This window comes from Balearica regulorum, chromosome 10, assembly GCF_011004875.1.
Source record: "Balearica regulorum gibbericeps isolate bBalReg1 chromosome 10, bBalReg1.pri, whole genome shotgun sequence".
NCBI classification, from domain to species: Eukaryota; Metazoa; Chordata; class Aves; order Gruiformes; family Gruidae; genus Balearica; species Balearica regulorum.
The window spans coordinates 22,016,508-22,035,829 of record NC_046193.1 but is presented as its reverse complement, the minus strand read 5'-3'; the positions used below and the strand labels follow the sequence as shown (position 1 = coordinate 22,035,829).

General features: G+C 42.5%; 1 protein-coding gene across 1 annotated transcript; it reads left to right on the top strand.

The window, feature by feature from the left end:
* Positions 1-2,912: 2,912 nt before the first annotated feature.
* IL5RA (interleukin 5 receptor subunit alpha) lies at positions 2,913-18,538 on the top strand. The gene is made up of 10 exons (XM_010303499.2): positions 2,913-3,014; positions 4,369-4,514; positions 5,094-5,232; positions 5,770-5,902; positions 5,978-6,168; positions 7,148-7,293; positions 7,941-8,076; positions 11,360-11,456; positions 16,380-16,461; positions 18,429-18,538. Exons 1-10 carry the CDS (start codon positions 2,933-2,935, stop codon positions 18,519-18,521), a joined length of 1,245 nt encoding a protein of 414 aa, XP_010301801.1. The 5' UTR covers positions 2,913-2,932; the 3' UTR covers positions 18,522-18,538.
* Positions 18,539-19,322: the final 784 nt, after the last annotated feature.

The window sequence follows — 19,322 nt, the reverse complement described above, 5'->3', positions numbered from 1 at the left end:
TGGTTTGGATTTCTACTGTCCTTTAAGAAGGAGTATACCCTTTGTAAAGAGAAAAAATCCTTTACATTCTGCTTATTACTTTTTACTGTATATAACCAAAACATAATATAATCAAGGCTTTTATTTGTCCTGAGAACTTACTATATCCATTTTTGTGAGGAGCATAATCCTGTTGTAGATTTCTACTTAAAATCTATTACTTGAATACACTTATTTTGATTCTCTTTCCAGTAACTTCTCACATGAAACACAGGGTATCACAGACTGCAAGGTGTCCTTATAGGTTGTGGTCTTACACAGCTAGGGAAACACAAGCTGTACTTTCAATCTGAGTCTGATAGCAAGAAAAATTAAAATAGCATTTCTGAAAACAAGGAAGGAAAATATAAAGTGATAAGAAAGGGATAATAATTGAAAACTAATCAGCATTGCAGCAACTTTTTATACCCAATTACAAATCAGTAAACTGCTGCTCAGAAAATGTTAGATGTGTCTAATACTTGCATGCTTTCAGACAGCAAAAGTATCTTTGAAAAATTGATCTTTAGGATCTTTTCAAAAGTATAAGGAAAAGAATGTGCCCAGGAAGAATCAGAATCCTTATTTTTTGAGGGCAAAGTAAAAAAAAAGTATAGGTAGCCAAAGCCACTTTAAGTAAGCCCAAGAGAGAGAGATCTTCTAGTTGTGCTAAATGCCGGAGCAGTCCTGAAACCAGCATACTGGTGTCGCTCAAATTAGTAGATGTGAATCCTGAGCAGCTGTAAAACATGAGGCTTTTTGAAGATTTATTTTTAATAACATACTGAAGTGATTGCTTTTTTTTTAAAAAAAAGTGAGTTCTCTTAGCAGTGGAACTAATGAAGCTTCTTTCCCAAAGTCTCGTAGTTGTACCTGATGTTTTATTTGATGAAGGCTTTGACTGCAGATGGGGAAGCACAACCTGTCTCTCCATCTCCTCGGCCAGTGGAATGCCCTTTGGTGGGTTCTTGTGTCTTTCTTGCTGAGGTACCTGGTTCACATTACAAGAGCTTAATCTCCTGGAAACTGCTTCTTAGCTGCTGGTTTTGGTTGTAGGTGGTTGATGGGAGAGCTGCAATGAATGTGGCGGGTAATGTTAACAGACAGGTAGGAATGCAGATGTGCACCTGGGCATAAAAGCACATGCACACACATCTGTGCAGTTCAGAGTTGCGTTCTTGGCAGAGTTGTCCTGGGGTTATGGCTAGCATGAAAATGAGAAGCCAGTTTTTATTTTCAGGGACTTGAAGTTGATGCATTTTTACTTTTAAATAGAGCAAAAAAGTTATTAGTGTATTTACTAGTCTTATCAGGTAAATGAGCTATACGATGGTTTTTGAAGGAAAGAAAGCCTGACACCAGTAATTTGTACACAAGCATATTGGAAATGTGTGTCATGTTCTAGCAGGTGTTTTTTTTAAATTATTTTTTATCAATAAAGCAGTATCGGTGTGGTAGAGGTGGTCAGAGATCAGCGTTGTTTGCAGATGCCATTGTAAACTTGCATTTAGTCCACTTAATGCCTTCCAGAATAACATCATCTGGTGAAGCAGAGGTCTGTGCGATATTCAGGTCAGAAAATCTGAAAGAACAGACTTTCCATGAATGTTAACGCAATAGGAAATTGTCTTGGAGGCATTGTGTAGGCATAAATGTACGGTGTGAATAGTAATTACCCGATTGTTCACATACATTTTGGAAGAACCAAAATGTCTGGCCAGAATGTGTTTCAATAACCTGACATACGTAAAAACAAACCCCGACTGCCCAGGAATAATCCATTATGAAACTCCAGAGGTTCAATTAGCCTTGTGCACATTTTGCCTAGCAGAATAGTAGATACATACAAAATATGAATATAGATAATGAGTGGACTCAGACATTAAGACACTCACTGTATTGTAGATTATGTGTCATTTTAATGAGCTCGGCATTCATAGACCATTTTGAAAAATAGTTACTGTATGGCAGAAGTACTCCAACTGTGATCAATTGGAGTGCTTCCAGTCCCTGGGTTATTTATTGGAGGTTCAGGGAGAACTGATGGGTTAAAGATGCTTTCTCTGCTCATTACCATCTGAAAATATGTTTTCCATACAAACAATTGCTGTAGTGCCCCGGGGAAGTAGTGCGATTGGGCTGGGAGGGCGTATTTCTCTTCGGTAAAGAACATTTTGGAAGGCTGCTGTTCTGTATTGCCATGTCGTTTATATTTGGTTATACATGAATAGCTTACACACAGATTTTTATTTTTTTTTCTCCCAGTACTTCATGAAACGATCTGTAGGAAGCATAAGAACATGCTGGTTTTAAACATTAAAAATAATCATTCATTTAAATTAGAAACAAACAAAATAGTTTCTCTTACATCCAGTAATTAACACTGGAGAATTAGCCTTGAGGTGAGCACTGAGACTGCTTCTTTAGTGAGCTTTATTGAAATAGAAACTGGAAAGTAAATTCCTGTAAGTAGCCATTCTATATAGTGGCAGCTAAAAACATGGCTATTTCTGTTCTTGGAGTAAATGGGACTTCACAGAAAGCCAATATACCTTGACTCGCTCCTCTCCGTGGAGAGACGCTTGAAGTCCGCGACTGCTGCTCTGAACATCCACACATAACAGTGTTTGAAACCAGTAGCTTTTTCAAAGAGGGATGGCAAAAGCAGAGGGAGCAAAATAAAATGTGGTTGGTGGTACTTATATTAAATGCATTTTCCTGCAAGGAAAGGAGAAGAGTCTGTCCCCTGCAAGGTGGCGGTTTCAATCCTTTGATCGTGCGGATATACCATGCTCTGTGGTTCATGTGCTTAACACTGGGGATTGTGTTCATTTTTAGCTATTTTTACCTCTGTAAAATGGTGACAAGGCACATATGTTGATATGTGGCTGTTCTAGTTTACCATCTAAAGATTATGGCCAGCATGATGAGAGTTTTTCTGATCCTCCTTTGGACGACGAACGTGGTTCAGCCAAACGTACCTCATGATGCAGGAGGTAAGGCATTTTCCTTCTACCAGTTTGTAGCTGTAGCAGCAGTGGGTGACCAAGGCCCCTCTCCGTGTAGGTCAAATGCGCTATTCTACATGTAAATAAAACCGTCCCTGGCATGCCGTGAGCACAGGACCACAGCTGACCATGCTGTGTGAACGTCCTTCCCGGCACAGTTGTACCTTGTCTCAGTTAGATTGCTCCCAGCCAGTGCCTGCGGACTGTTTTGCTTTGAGAGGGAAGAACCGTGAGGCATGCAGACGCAAGCTGTGCTGTGCCACTTGCCCTCTGGGCTGGACAGTAGTTCCTGGCCTGGTTTATTCAACAATTTAATCCAGCCAGAGCAAAGGTGTTATTCCAGCTAGGAATTCTACTTCCAGGAACAAAACTGCGGTTAGCTGCAGAAACATGGTGACACAAAACATCGCTGGCATCATCCTGGTGTATCAACGACCTTAATGGTGGCATTTTTTGTGAGCATCTCTACAAGGAACATTTTAAGGGAAGCAGTTCAGGGTGGTTTGTGATGGGGTTTTCTGAGCCTGCATGAGGCAGTTTTCCTAATGCAAGGGGCATGCTTGAAAATTGAACTAGTGGGCATCAAAGGCTGAAACCATGGGAGAAGAGAAATGGGTATTGATGTCCCTCAGCTGCCGTGGAGATGGCAGTTAAGGGAGGACAGGCTCTGAAGAACTCTAGAAATGGAGGGGAGTAGATTGATTATTTCATTGCCTTGCTATTTATATGCTAACATTTTCCCCCAGCATGAGATTGTCCTAATTTCCATATAAGCTCCAGGAATTCCTCTTGCCCTGTCATTTTAAATTATCATTCCCATCCTTCTATGTTTTCTTCCATTTGTGCTTGATTCCTCTGTTCATCATTTTGTTTCTTCTCTCACATAGAACTTCTTGTGGCTGTCAGCCTTCCCCTAGAAAGCCCCCACGTTATGCTCTTCTGCAGGCTTATCTGGGTGAGAATTGTTTGTACGGTTGATCACTTGATCAGCCCTGGTTCAGTACAGATGCCCAGTGTCTATGTGGCTATGAGGATCAAGTTGAAAAACCTGAACATAATTAACAAGCCAAATGCAACGTATCATTGTGATTTTCAAGTTGAAAATGTTGTAAAAATTCATTTTTTTAAAGTAAGTTTTAAGTAAACTCTTATTTGATGAAGTTTTGGTTGTTATTTAAAGATATTTTTCAAACATTAGAAACATTTTATAAGAAGCTGTTGAGAGAATATAATATTGAAATGAAATTATTTGCTTGTATTGCTCATTGCCTGTAAGCAGCTGTTGCTCTAAACAATTGACTGGATTACTATGTTATGAATATTTTTGGTTTTTCCCTTACAGTTCAGGTTTTCCCACCTGTTAACTTCACCCTTACAGTCTCTGCATTAGCACAAGTACTTTTACGCTGGAAACCAAACCCTAGTCAAGAACAAAAAAACTACACTATTAGATATGATGTGAAAATCCTAAGCCCTGTGCCTGAAGAGGTAAGATAAAATATAAGTCCAGTATCCTAAGAACATTAAATTCCTGTTGAGTTAAACATACTGCCCCAAACTGGGGTGCGGTAGGCATGATATGTCTCTTGAACGATTGGCATATCGAATTGCTTATTCTTTTACATCATGAACAAAGACTTTGGGCACTGGAGAGATTCCCTTTCAGCTAGGCTTATGGGCACAGATCTGCTGGGACAAGGGTTAGCCTGGGAATTGGCGATCTCTGCAGCGTTGTTCTTGCGGGGAAGCTGGCTACTGGTTTTAAGTGATACTGCTCCCCGTTCAAGTCAGCTCACTTAATTCTCATTAATGCGAGGTTATCATTAAACTGTCAGACCACGTTTCATCACAGCTGTGTGCTATAGACAAATTTTTGGTAAGATCGGGGTCCTGCTGTCTTAAATGAGAAACCTGACACACTTCTTGTGTGGATTATTTGTACTCTCTAGCTTTATACATTTAATATAACCAGCTAAATTAGCTGGCTGGTTTGCCTCTTTGCAATCCCTTAATTCAGCTTCCATCACATCTGATGCTTATTTGATTTTTATTTTTTTTTATTTCAAGTACGATACAAAGAAGACTCACAGTATCCGAACAGCTGCACTTCACAACGGTTTCTCTGCACATATTCGGACGTTACTTCTCCATAATGACCTTCAGATGAGAAGTGACTGGGTGAAGGAAAAACTCCTGCCTCCACCAGGTAAGAAGAAATGCCAGGGAGGTCTGAATTATTTTGTGTTTTGCCCTGGTCTGTGGACTAGACATCAAAAGGTGACAGGTTTAATAATTAAAAAATACAGCATTTTCCCCTCTACCTGCTACACTGATCTTACAAAATGATTCGGTCCAGGCCTTTCTCTACTGCTGTGGAGCCTGGAGTACAATCTGGAGGTGCACAACATGGATAACCCATATAAAATTTTCTAAAAATTCCTTGCTAAGGCTAAGATAACCTATTTTGATACCCTCTAGGATATTAAAAGATCATGTTACCTTGAATTGCAAGGTGTACAGGAAATATGTAATGGTGTTATGTGGTACAGCTTTACTTACACTGTTTGGGACTCTTCATCCATCCATAACTGATAGACCTGTGTGATACGGAAGAGAATTGAATACAATAGACATAGATGTAATGGACCAAAGACTGTAATCAGAGTGTTTTAACAACATGAATTTCTTATGACTTTTTTTAATAAGATTTTTTTTTCTGCTTTATAATTCCTTGACTCTCTAGGTTCTCCAGAGACATCTGTCACTAATTTGTCCTGTGTGACTCGCATCACCATTTCTAGTACTGTTTCTCTCCATTGCACTTGGCTGCCTGGCCAAGGAGCACCAGAAGATACCAAATACTTTCTGTTTTACAGGTTGGTGTTGTCTCCCATTTTAGTCAGCAATGAATTTCTTTAAGACCATCATGTCTCACAAGTATTTTAATTTAGGTATGAGACGTACACTGAAGAATGTCAAGATTATATCAAAGACAAGTGGAACAGGAATATTGAGTGCAGATTTTCAGTGACTCATATCGATCCTGAAGAGGTTGACAATATCATTGTAATACACATTAATGGGTCTAGCAAGTATGCTGCAATCAAGCCTTTTCAGCAGTTATTTAACCAAAATGCCATTGGTGAGTAGAAATACATTTAAAAAAATATTAAAAATATCTAGCGGGATTGTCAAAGGATTTGTGAGAGAATACTACTGAGTTGAATGGTTCTTGATGCAGGTGAATGTAGGTGCTGGTTTTGCACAGACATCTGAATGAAATTGGAAGATATTATAAGACAGAAATGGATGGTTTTAACCAACTTTGATTTTAATAATTTATTTTAATTACATAATGACAAAAAAAGGTAGAAAAGACAATTAGTTATCCTGTTTGTTAACCAAAGCATTATTTCCAATATTCATTTTCAATTGATTTAGTCAATACACCTTCAAGTACAGTTTTTACTACCTTTTATTTTACAGCCTTTCTTTAAAAGGAAAAAGAAACATGATGTTCAAGATAACCATGTACCTTTAAAGAAAGGCATTAGGCTCGAATGAAAGGTAGTATCAGCCATGACTGTCTAGCATCTTTCATCTACCCAAATAATTTCTTGTCCCTCATTAGTTCCACGCCTTTCACTTTTTTGTAAATAGGTAACACCTCCCTTTTTCATGGCTCACTGAGATAAAATAGTTGACATACTTTCTCCTTAGAAATCATCCCCATAATAGCTGCTGATCCATTCCTTTGAATTTGTTCCAGTTTTCAGTAACTTTCCTGGTTACATCTGTTTTTTTCCCTGAAAAGAAGTTTTTCTAACTGGTCATTAATTTAATGCTTTTGTGAAAATTAATGTAATAGATTCCCCCCCCCCCCCGCCCAATAATCTAGTTTTCCAAAACTTTTAAGTGGATTTTAAAAACTGTTTTCCCTTAACTATTTTCTGCAATATAGTTTTTCCTCCTAAATCCTTATCTTTTCAGTCCAAAATGTGAAATAAATTGAAGGATTATAGGTCCTCCTTGGAAACACTATCAGGTTATAAAATGCTCCAATTGTTAGTATTTAAACTTTGCTCTATAAATAACTTACGAGTACCATTTTCTTTTTGTAGAGAAAGTGAATGTTCCCAGAAATGTCACTGTATTCTTAGAGCAAAATGATCTCCTGGCCACATGGGAGAAGCCAATTTCTCCTTTCCCTAAAGAATGTTTTGAATACGAATTTTACCTCTTCAACTTGAAGTCAGGTAACAAGCAGGTAATTGCTTCTCTGATGCTTAAGCATTACTGAGTGTTCCTGTCTCTGAGCTGCCTGTCCTATATAGCTGTAATTTGCCTTTATGCAACCTGGTGAAAAAGTCTTCATATTCATGGATATGTTACAAATTTTAAATATTTAAAATAAAACCTGCTATTAGTGCATTTTTGAAACTATGGACTTTTGGTGAAACTTGTGTCCCAGTTGTGAGTAGGGTTCAGCAAAACCAAGGTCTCATCCGTTTTCATATTTTTTTCTCTTTTTCTGGATGTCATTGATGTCTGCAACAAATTACTCCCAAGAGACCTAGGAAAGCAGAAGGACAAAAATTGGAGTTATTCAGTTTATGCATCTGGGTTCAGAACAGTAGGAGGATGGACAACTCTGAAAATCCAGCAGTAGATGTCTTAAGGAAGAATGCAAAAATGAGGCATCTTTCAAGAATTTGCCCTGAAATACTGGTGTATTATGAGAGAAAATACACCTATAAAAATAGAGATCTTACTTCAAAAGCAAGGCCAGATGTTCACTCTTAATGTAGTAAAGGAGTTTAAAAAAAAAAAAAAAGATAAACCTGATTAAAGTTTGTTTTCTGTACTGTTTAGTCTTAAGTAGTCTATAACAGCACAATATTGTTTTCCTAACAGATACTGAAAATATCCTCAAACGACTTCAGATTGCGAATTGATGTTACCAGCAGGTATTCCATCCAAATAAGAGCTAATCATCACTTATATTGTACGAGAGGATTTTGGAGTGACTGGAGTGAAATTATTTATGTTGGTAAGAATGACATACTTCTGTCTTGTAGTGAATATTATTACATTGCTGGAAAGCAAATGCTGCCTAATCATGAGCATGCATAACATCAAGAAATTTTAGTAGAAGCCAGGAAAGCAGATATTTGAAGAAAGAAACTGACTTATTAATGCCAAAGGGAGTTAAATCTGTGTTCCATTAAAAAGAAAAAAAAAAAATCTCCCAAGCAAACTTTTGGACACACGGAGGGGTTTCTTAGTGTTTTGTTTCTACATGCTGATGTTTTCAGAGACTGCTTTGAACTGACTTAAGGCCTAAGTTCTAGGTAAGACCTTTTAGTTGCATTACGTATTTAGTGTTTACATGTCTTTCCCTGGCATGCATTGTGATGTTCATGCTGGAAGTTAATATGAGTCATCTTGTCAACTATTACTTTAGTGGACCTATCTGAACTCTTAAATATTGGGCCAGGGCCAGGGGGTGAAGAGCATGGGTTTAGCATCTTTGGAACATGATACTTTGCCCCCTTTGTTCTCTATGTCCTGCTTGCTGAACATGTTTTTCTGGAAATAACAGTTTCCTTATCATGGTACGTTATCAACTGTTTCTTCTTAGACATCCTCCTTTGCTCTTATCTTTTGAGTTTCTTAACTTCCTGGTTTTCACTAAAAAAAAAAAAAGTCCCTAACACTCTCCTGTTTACTGCACTTTTCCCTCTTGTATCTATTTACTGCTGAATGTGATTGTATCTGCTGGTGTTTTGCTGCCTTTACTCTTAACACATCCCCTTGACCTTCCCACCTGGCTCTGTGGCACCCAGAAGCCCTTGGGCAGAGAGGCTCAGCAACTGGCCCGCTCCCCTGGGGCAGGGGGCTGACCAAACATCTCATTAATTAAAAAAACGGCCTGTTTATTAGCCTCATGCACCTATCTGGGAAATATTCAGATGAGACCAACTTTTAGACCAGTAGAGCTCTTCTGAGCCCATACCCTGAGAAAAACACTGGCCTCGACTGCCCGTCCCATAGCAGCGATCCTCCAACTTTGTTAGAAACTGAAACACAATTCTGGTTCCTTTCCTTGGGCTGTGGTGATCAAACCCTGTGAAATGCAGCCGTACGCTGCCAGAGCAGGTGTTGTAAAACTGCACCTTCATACCAGCTGTCTCTAAAAGGTTGTTCAGAAGCGTTACAGGCAAAGCAAGCTACATAAAAATCATTAGTGTGGCCAAGTGGGCTGGACACCCTCATGAACTACGCACAGTGGCCCGATACGAATCACATCTGTGAAGCTGTAATACGTGTGAACAGCCATTGCCAGGGTTCACAGTTTAAAAGATCCAGAGATCAAGTTTGGGGCTGAGAAGCACCTCACAGCACATTTGTGCTGTCCCGATTCTGCTTTCCCAGCAAAGCTGAAAGATTTGAAGGCCTCTCTCTGTGAGCCGGAGCACTCTTGGAGCTGTCTTTGCTGCGCAGCATGACGATGACTGAGGAACCTGGACACCATTATGGATGCCTCTACTCATGTACTGCAGATACCAAATATGGAAAATTCATTCTGATGGTGAAAAAAAAAAAAAGTTAGTCTTCCATAAAAATTTACTTAGATCTCAAAAATAGCCAAGGATAGGTCCAATTACTTCAGTTTTTCTTATGAAAAAGGGTTTTTTGAGGCTTGTTGCAGTTCACTGACACAATACAGGTTACTGCATAAGTCGCTGGGTTTCAGTACGTACTCCAGCCAGTCTCATTAGCATTGCTGTTAACTTGCTCTGTGGCTCTGAGGCAGTTTCATCTGTTCCCTCCGTTTGATGTGCTGTGTGGAAACCTCTCAGTCGGCAGGTGCATGGGCTCGTTGCTGGTCACCGTGGTGCCGGGGCTGGGCTGGTACCTCAGGGCACGTCTCGGAGAGAAGCCTGAGGAGGAGCACAGCGGGCAGGTCCCTAGAGCCACAGCACGGCCTCTGCAATTGCTGCTTCTCCCACACCTTACTCCGAGTTGCAGTGGGACTTAGTGCTGCCTGATCAGGCCTTTTTGGGGCCATTGCCAACTGACATAAGATGGAAGAGACTTAGGACCCTGCCATTTTTGGTTTGGAAAACGGAGCCACTTCCCAGCCTTTGCGTTGGAAAGATTAAAATTGGTTTATGGGACTTAACTGCTTTCCATAGTTTGCTGCCTCAGTCATCCTCAAGACTTAAACGAGGCGTAGCTCGGCTGGGTTGACAGTTACATCCCAAATCTTATTTTCTGGAAAGAAAAGTAGTAAACCTGGAGACAAACCATCCTAGCCCATTTGTAATTGCAAGGTTGGCTGTGTACCCCCCGTCAGGGTGGTGCAGAGGTGCAGGACAGAGAGCACAGGCCTGCTCATGGCGTCATCCACACGATGCTCTCAGGGACCGCCACGCAACTGCAGCCGTCGGTGGAGACAGCAGGCTCAGCTCCTCATTTCTCAGAAACAAATTTGGCCACAATCGAATATTGTTTTGTCTACAGCACCCAACGCTCCTGGTGCTGGTGGATTTATGTCCTTTCAATTACCTGGTAATGGCAGCGCTGACACCTTGATGCATAGGACAGGTAGTTATCGTAAGCACACACCGACTCGGCAGCCTTTTGAAAATGCAGTTCAATGTAAATGGCTTTGTTATATAATGTGGCACAAAATAATGGTTGTGGCCACTGAGCAATGCCTTTTCAAAACAGAAACATTGACCTTGGTAGGAATACCTGTGTCTGCTCACAGGCAGAGGCGACAGGGAAATTCTTCCTGAGGAAATGTGTCAGCAACCAGCTCACAAGAAAAATGGGAGGTTATGATGTCTTTTTTTACAGGCAAGTTTAGGAAGCCAGAGAAATCCAGTTCCTGGCTAGAAAGGATTAACAGAAGTGAAGAATGGTTTGATGGAAAACAAGCAGTTTGTGCCTGAGATTATCAGCAAACAGTGTCTTTGCTGAGTCCCAGTCGTGTGCTCGCTGCATGTCATTGCGTCTCTCGGGATGGCAAGCAACAGTCCGTATCATCCTCCTGGTGGGCCTGGCTCCTCCCGCTTCTCGGCTCACTCTCTTCTTCACATTAGTATGAAACAAATTTATTGTTGAAATTAGAAAGTCAGTTGCACAGAAATTTTTCTTGAAGCTATGCGTTTTGTTTCTAATTCCAGATTCCAATTTATCATTGTTTGCATGTTAATTTGTGATCTGAATATAATCACATAAAACAGCTGATGAAATTTTTTATAAGAGTGTGTTTAAAATAATCTGCACTAAAATAATATATTATTTTTTTTCTTGAAATTCAGGGCAAAACAAACTGGAGAATCCCGTAGCCTGGATTCTCGCTGTGCTTTGTGTGTTGACGTGCTGCACGTTCCTGCTTGTTGCTATAGTATGCAAAATGTAAGTATAACTGTCTTCTTTTTAATTACAGTATAACTAACTAAGAACTAGCTGTTCAAGAGGTGTGTGGGGATGTTACAAGCTTTGCTAAATTTTAAGAAAGAGCACTGAGTTTGGTATTCAAGCATAATTATATAAAGCAAAAGTACTGATTAAGTAATAATCAGCCTCATTAATTATCAACAATAATGTTCAGTAAAGTTGGTGGGGTAAGAGCGTTATTAATTTAATCTTAAACAACAAAACCATGTACTGAGTGAGGTGAGTTTGTTAAAAATCTATTTGTCCTGATCTCGTTTCTTCACTTAAATGGATCTGGTTGGGTCAATGATTTCCCCAGGAGGCCTCTGTCTTTAACCCTGGTGAAAGCTGCTGAGAGCATCTTTCATGGCTAACATGTCCTGGCCAGTGTTTTCTCAGTCTTGTCTAGTTCAGCCTGCAGACCTACACTCTATACTGGGCCCTGGGCACGCAGTCTGAATTTCAGTTGACATTAAGGAGTGTGGCAGATGCTCTGTAGAGGTAAAAATTCAGTGCCTTTGTGCTTGCTGCTCCTCCTTACCTCTTAACAGGAGCAAGTGCGTTGAACTATTGTTTGCTTTGAGTTTTTTAACTATTTGTTTAGTTTACTTTTAATTACTACAGAGGCTATGAATGCCATGTAGTAAAAACAGATGCCATATAGCCAAACTTCCAAAAATGTGCTGCGAAGAAACCCAGATACACTTTGGATTTCTGTAGCTGTGACTAGTCAAATCGTAAGCGATGAATGAAAGAATCAATATAATTAAAAGCTTCTCCCCTGAAACACGCAGCAAGCAGCAATTATCAGTCCACTATAAACACAGCTCCCAGTAATGTAAGTGCTGTCCTCGACTCTGCTCATTTCTTATTAATTTCTTTAATGCCTTTTAATTTCTTGGTCATCCTGATGTGTCCTTGGCTATTTTCCTTTCCAGACCGCATTTCCTTTATCAAATAAAGTTCTTGTCTACAGGAATGTTACATTAGAATAACTGTTATTAACTCTCCCTAAAGTGTCTGGTGTCTATGATAACCTGTTCTTAAGTCAATTTAAGTAGCACAGCAGGCCTCAATAAGCGTTTTGGAACAAGATAGATAAACTCCAGAGAGAGTTTATTCGTGTTGTGCTTCACACGCGCTTGTTCCCAGTTATGCAACCTTGATGTATTGGTGGAAATCCCCGAACCACTCTTACTCACATCACTGATTCTGTTATGGATTGACCTGTCTGTGTTGCTGTAGGTCCTCCACTGCTCCGGCATCATCTTCGTCAGCTCTCTCCTCTCTCTTTGGGACAGCAAAACACCAGCACCAGTTAGTTCCAACACCAGTTAGTAGCTGTCATGCCGCTCCATGTTTTCCTGTGGAGTTCTGCAAGTATTTGGATATTATGCAGTTACCCCCTGTGGAGATCCTGAAACGGATAGAGGGGGAGGAATAGGTACAGGGGAAGACTTCTACTCCAGGACCAGCTTGAAGATGCATTTTATGAACTTTAATACATTAGGCAAATTTAAACTAGCTTTTCCAGGTTCAGCTGCTTGATGATATATTGTTTGCTTCTAGGAGTTTCTCTCTGCCTGACTAGCACGTAATAATTCCCTAGCACCCAAAGACTCATTACATTCCATCTTTGCCAAAGTGATTAAAAATTTATCTGCCTGCTGCACTGAACTTCATGAAGTTGCTAGCTTCACTCCACCCTTCCCAAGCCGCTTCTTGCTCAGCATCCTTGCCACTTCTCTGATCCCCCAGCCTGCCCTAGGAGGAGGTGGGAAGTATAAGAAGAAGAAACACAGTGCTTATCCTGCTCATTTGTTGTATCTGCAGATATTAAAAAAAGAAAAATAGAGCAGGTTCCCTAGGTCACATTTTCATTAGTACCCTCAGTTTTTACTGCTCTTGAAAATTCGTGAAGTGTACCATGCAATTTAAGCCACAGAATCATTTCAAATTTCATACAATTTGAAGCCATTATAAGGAATTTCATTATAGCAAAGAGTTCTATAATTTTTTCTGTGTACTTCCTGGTGATTGCAGGCATCAGAGATACAGACCACCATTTGGGAGAAATGCTACAAGGCAAAGTAGCCCTGTGGGACTGTTTGGATACTCTTTTCCCTTCACTTGCTTGCAGTAACTGACAGGGTTACTGTCTTGATAAGCACAATTGAATGTTTTCCTAGTTTGCCCTCCGCCTTTATGAATGAGCATCTTCTGTATGTCCTTAGGCTGTGCTTTGGAATAACGTTTTCTCCTGGAGGTGAGCCCACAGGAGGATGTGGTTAATAACTTGCTCCCAGCTGCCCTCCACTTAATTGACATGAGGACAGTCAGTAGCCCTCCATACCCTGAAATCAATGTGGTCACCCTGACCTCCGCCAGCTACCTCTCCCTCTTCTGCACTGCTCTCAGGTCCACGAACAGCAGTCACCAGCCGCCTGCTAGTGGGAAGTCGTTTGGAAAATGTCACAGGGAATCTCGGGGGAGGCAAGACACTAGAAAAGGCACTCCAACATACTCTGAAAACAAGTATTTTATCACTCTCATCGTAGCAGTTAGAAGAGGGAAAAGAAGAACTTGATCTCTTACTTGTTTCTCTTTATTTATCTGTGGCCTTTTCATGTCACAGCCTGTGGGAAAAGTGGCAAATTTCAGAAAGACGTACACAGCACAATAGCTAGAAGCTCTGAAACACCAAGTTAAGGCATGAGGGTCCCGTGGGGGACCCAAAGCCTGAAGGTCCAAGTAGCACTATGGAAAGGGCTGTGCTCTAACCCGTGTAGAGACAAGCAGAGATAACTGGAACATTTTTTGTGACAAGATATTTAATCACATAACTCCAACTTTTCAGTGTCCTGCAAAAAAGAACAGGACCATTCTGAGGGCACCACTGTCACCACACCCACCAACGACTCCCTGCAAAGACTCTTGCACCTGGGGGGCAAGCAGCCCCCCCAAACACAAGTGTGCTTCTGCCTCATTCTGTTGGGTTTTGGTGCGCCCCTCCTTATGTGTTTCTATTCCAGAAGTGACATGTAACTTATGCTTTTTGCTGACTCAATAAATAATTCTAATATGGCTCCATCAAAATCTTTTATTGACAAACAGCACAACTAGAAATGCGCCAATTCCAAACAAAACCAAATCTTGTTGGTTACATTGCACAGCAATAGCATAAATCAAACCCACGCTCTGAGCTGAAATAAGACACAGGTGAAACCACGTGGCCTCCAGGGCCTTCCTCCTAAAAGGCTTGGGAGACACGATGGAGTGCAGGAGCTGTGAAGGCAACAGCGCTTGCAAACCTAACCTGGGTATGGTCGCAAAGACCTAACCCTTAGCAGGAAAGCTGGGAAGAGTAGAGATGATGCCGGGCACTGGAGTGTTGATGCGGGCACTCATCCCGTCCCACTCCCAAGTTACACCAGAGCCATGTTACTCACCCACTCTGCTAGTAGTGACCACACAGCTTGACTTGTCCTCTGCAGCCAGCGATGGCTGGGCTGCCTTCAGCATTTCACAACAGAGGGGATGCACATGTCTCCTAAAACCAACTCACACCCTGCTTTTCCTCCCCATATTCCCACTTCTGGCTGTCCATCTCCGTCACAAAACCTCGTCCATGTGCAGCAATGGGGAGACATCCCGTAGCTTGCTTGGTCCAGTCTACTGTGTGAGCAGTGGTATGGCCCTTCCCTTTGCCTAATAATTAGTTAAGCATCAATGTCTCCTTCAAGGCAGCAGCAGCTCAGCCAGGAAGGTTTAGCTCCAAACTGAGAGCCAGAACTCAGAAAGCTTTTGGAAGAAGAGTAGTCGTAAGAACATAAGCATTGAACTAACCAGACATCAGCCAGGAGAATTGCCACAAAATAAACGGGGCAGAGGAGCAGATCTGCCCTTGGTCCCAGACAGGCTCCACACCTTGGCCACATCTCTGCTCCATGGATGTCAGGCTTGCTCCACAGAACAGGCACCAGATACTAATTCTGGGCTAAATCTTACAATCTTCACTCAGGCCAAGTTCCCATTAAAATCCGGCCCTATCGTGCTATCCAGAGGTAGAGATAGTGAATGCGTTTTGGTGATTGAAATGTGAAGTCTGTACTCTGCAATGTATCACAGACAAGAAGAAGTTCACTCCGCAGCACTTGCTATCACAAAAATACTTTTGCCTGTATGCTTAAGCCAGACTAAGGAGCATCAGGCGGGGAAGGAGTATCTCAGAGGGTGTTAGCAGGATGAGTTATTACACTGCTGAGCAGAACCGTTTACTGTCAGCCATCTCTGGTCCCATTCCTTGCCTCCTCCTTGTTCCCTCGGCACACAGCTATTTGCGGTTGCTCTCCTACCACAAGACGCAGGCAGATTAGGTCCAGAAACCAAAGTCTGAGCAAGAGACAGCCTGTCTTGACTGTTCAAACAAGGTACATGACAACGCGGCTCTTGGGAAGAACATGAGCGTGAACAGACGGATCAGAGCAATTAATTTCTCCCCAAGACAGGCCTATTGCTGGCCTTTAAAAGCCGTGCAGTGCCCCCTCGGATTCGACCTTCTAGCCCAGCTCTCTGCTGCGGCTGTGATGGGAGAGGCTGATGAGAGAGAGCATCGGCCCACCACCTTTTCGCCATCCGCTTGTCCCCAGGGTCCAGGAGGGTCCTGGTAGGGATGGCACACCTGCCCAGTCCTCAGGGTCTGCGCTGGCGGACTGTTATCCATTACTTTGACCCCTTTTGAACCTGCTGCTGCTGTCAGATGCCGATGACTGAGTGGGGTAGGAGGGCTGGTGGGGCCAGGAGATGTGTGTTCCTACAGGGCTAAACATGTGTTGCTTGTTGGACACGTCACCCATCAGAAAAAGCAATTCTTTCACATCCCTCCGCTACTGTGTTTTGCAGAAACCACGTATGGAGTAAACTGTTCCCACCAATTCCAACACCCAGCAACAAATTCAGAGATCCCTTCCCAAATGACTATGAGGTAAAATCACATTTTAGTCACTCTTTATGTTTTTTTTTTTTAATTTTTTTTTTTTACTAAAAGGAATCCTTGTGTTTGTGTGCTGCTCTTTCCCTGTAAGGCTGGGAGCATATAGCTCGTTAGCGCTAAGTTAAAATCTTTTGACCTCTTAGAATTTCTAATGTCCGTATTAAATGTGGGCTACATTGTCAAATGTATTGTGCAAAACGTGCCAAATAGGAAATCCATGGGTGCAGTTAACGTAACGACATGCACAGCCCTGACGATAACATCGAGTTAGCCATTGGATTTAGCAATTTGTCAGGCTGTTCCTGCAATCGTAACTGCTGCGGTCGGTTCTCACCTGGCTGTGTGGCCACCTCCCCTGCTGAGGACAGGTCCCAGTCTGCAGTAGGTCTGGATCAGGCTTTGTTTGTAGATGAACTGGTTTTGGGGAGGGATGCTTTAAAAACCAACCAAAGGATTAAGTGCTATTATCAAGTGCTTTTTTACTATGCAACGAATATTACAAAAGGCTCTGCCGTTTGCACGGAAATGCAATGCTGTTGCCCCTTCCACCGAGCGCAGCCCGGCAGGTAGCTCTGCCTTGGCAGGGACTGGAGCTTGACTCCTGGAGAGCTGATTTATTTTGTGAAACCTAGCAATGGGAAATGTTTCGGTCCTACTGTTAAGCTGGTCTTAAGCCTTATTATGTTTGCTGTTGCTTCCTGATAAATACATTTGCCTTACAGATAAGATAAAACTCCTCATTGTCTGCTCAAGGGAAGTGCTGCTCAGTAACTTGATTTTAATTTGTCCCCTTAGAATAGCGGTTTGATTTTTTGGGTATTGTTTGTATTCCGTGGTCTGGTCAAGGAAACAGGTTTAAAAGATTATCATATAATGTTTGTTTTCAGTTAAAGTCACTGGTGTAAAATAATGCGACTTAGGGTATCACAAATAAGAATATGAGAAATAGCAAATATTAACACTGCAGCTAGAAGATGTGAGCTTACAAAGGCTGTTTCACATTATTCAAAGCAGCATTGCCTTGTATTTAGTCTCTCTTTATTTAAAGTGAGCTTGGTGCGGGTGTGCAATACCGGCTGGAGGCTTTCTGCTGGCACCACGGCCGAAGGGGAGGTGGCACTGGCATGGAGGGGTGACGGCACGGCCATGGTGTCTCTGCTGAGATGGCCTGGGAGAGTGAAACCCCCAGCAGCTGTTTGTTGTGGGCATTCAGTTCCTAAATTCAGAGCGTAAACAGCAGGGCGAGGTGATGAAAGCCCAGCGCAGCGGTAGCAGTGCGGCCCGTGGGAACCACGCTCGGCCCCAAGGAGCAGCTCTGCCTCCCGCCTCCTCAGCGAGCTTCCCAGCTGCCTAACTACTGCTTTCTGCTTCCTTCTGCGAGCCACTCCGGCCCTGCACGCTTGCGTGCGACACTGCTCAGTACCAAGGGGTCGGGATCTGGCCCCACGAGTGGGCTTCATTGCTGCTTATTCAAAAAAATTCACGTGCCTCGTAACAAGCCCTCCAGCTCTTTGCCCTTGGCTGCAGAGGGCTGTCTGTTGGCCACTGCGGTCAACCGGGTTGTGCAGAGCATGCCAAATGGGAAATTTGTGGGTGCAGGGGGCTGCTGGCCTGAGGGACAGAGTGATGAGTAGCCCTATGAGAATTTCAGCAGCAATGTGAACTTTCTGGCAAAACTCTTCTATTGAACCCAATGCTCTTTCTCAGCTCTTACCTCACGAAATCTTTTGGGTGAATCCCTCTTTAAATGCACCAACCTGAAACACGATGTTTTGCAAAAAAACCCATGTTGTTACATGTTTTGCAAATAGGCTTTGCACTTTTTGCTTCATAACAAATATTCAACACAGGCTTAAAACATTATGTATTCGTGACTCCTCTCTCTTAATCAGTGCAGTTTAGTCGATAACCTCAGTTTACCTCCCAGCTGGCCAGCTAAAGTGGTGTTTGCCTTCCAGAGAGCACGTACCTGCACCAGTGAGACAGAGACCGAGTTCGGCAGCTTCACTGAAGATCTCTACTACAGCACCCTTGATGACTCTGTCTTCTGAGAGGCTGCGGGGCTTGCGAGGCTGCGCGGCGCCGGCACGTCACACGGCATCGCTGGAGCGGGCTTTGTGTCACCTCTGCTGTGGCGGCATTTCCAGCTGGGGAAGGAGGACTCACTTCCACGAGGTGCCTTGCTAAACTGTTAAACAAAAAGTCCCAGTTTAAGCAGGATATAAGTACATGGTACAAGGGTTGTGTAGGGAAAAAAAAAAATCTGGAAAAAAGCTAATGCCTTTTTTTCTGGTTGACAGCTTAATCTTTTGGATTTTTGTTTTGTTTGCAATACCTCTGACAAGTCAAGATGCAAAATGCAAACTGGGACTTGGCACAGCCCTGTGTCTGGCAGCAAGGTACCCAGCTGTGGTTCCTGGCAGTGCCCAAGGTGGGTCAAATACTGGAACGAGACTAAAACGAGCTGTAGAGCACCCCAGTGCTGCACGGCCACAGCAACTCCATCATGAGCGGGGCCTCACACTTTGCCTTCACTGATACACTTTGTAATGAAACAGCGTGAACTCAGCAAATAACCAGAAGAAACTCCATGGAAACGCAATTCACTGATAAAGGGAGCGTCTGTCTGTGCTGTGTGCGAGCTGTGAGCCGTGCAGCCAGACCGCTCCTGCGTGGGGACTGCTTGAACAGGGCAACGGCCAGAGCCGTGCTCTTGTACTGCACGACGGTACTTACCTCTTGCTTTTTAACTAAACACAGCGCCAATTTTGGATGTGGGGAAAAGGCTGTCTCAGTTGCAGGACTTTATAAACCCCCAAAGCCTCTGGATTTTATAGGCTATTTAAGACAAA

Excerpts from the sequence above, each read along its gene's own strand:
- IL5RA (XM_010303499.2), top strand. The coding sequence starts at position 2,933 with ATGGCCAGCATGATGAGAGTTTTTCTGATCCTCCTTTGGACGACGAAC. Across the intron at positions 7,294-7,940 it reads TGAAGTCAGGTAACAAGCAG|ATACTGAAAATATCCTCAAA; the intron begins GTAATTGCTTCT and ends TTTTCCTAACAG. Across the intron at positions 11,457-16,379 it reads GTTGCTATAGTATGCAAAAT|AAACCACGTATGGAGTAAAC; the intron begins GTAAGTATAACT and ends TGTGTTTTGCAG.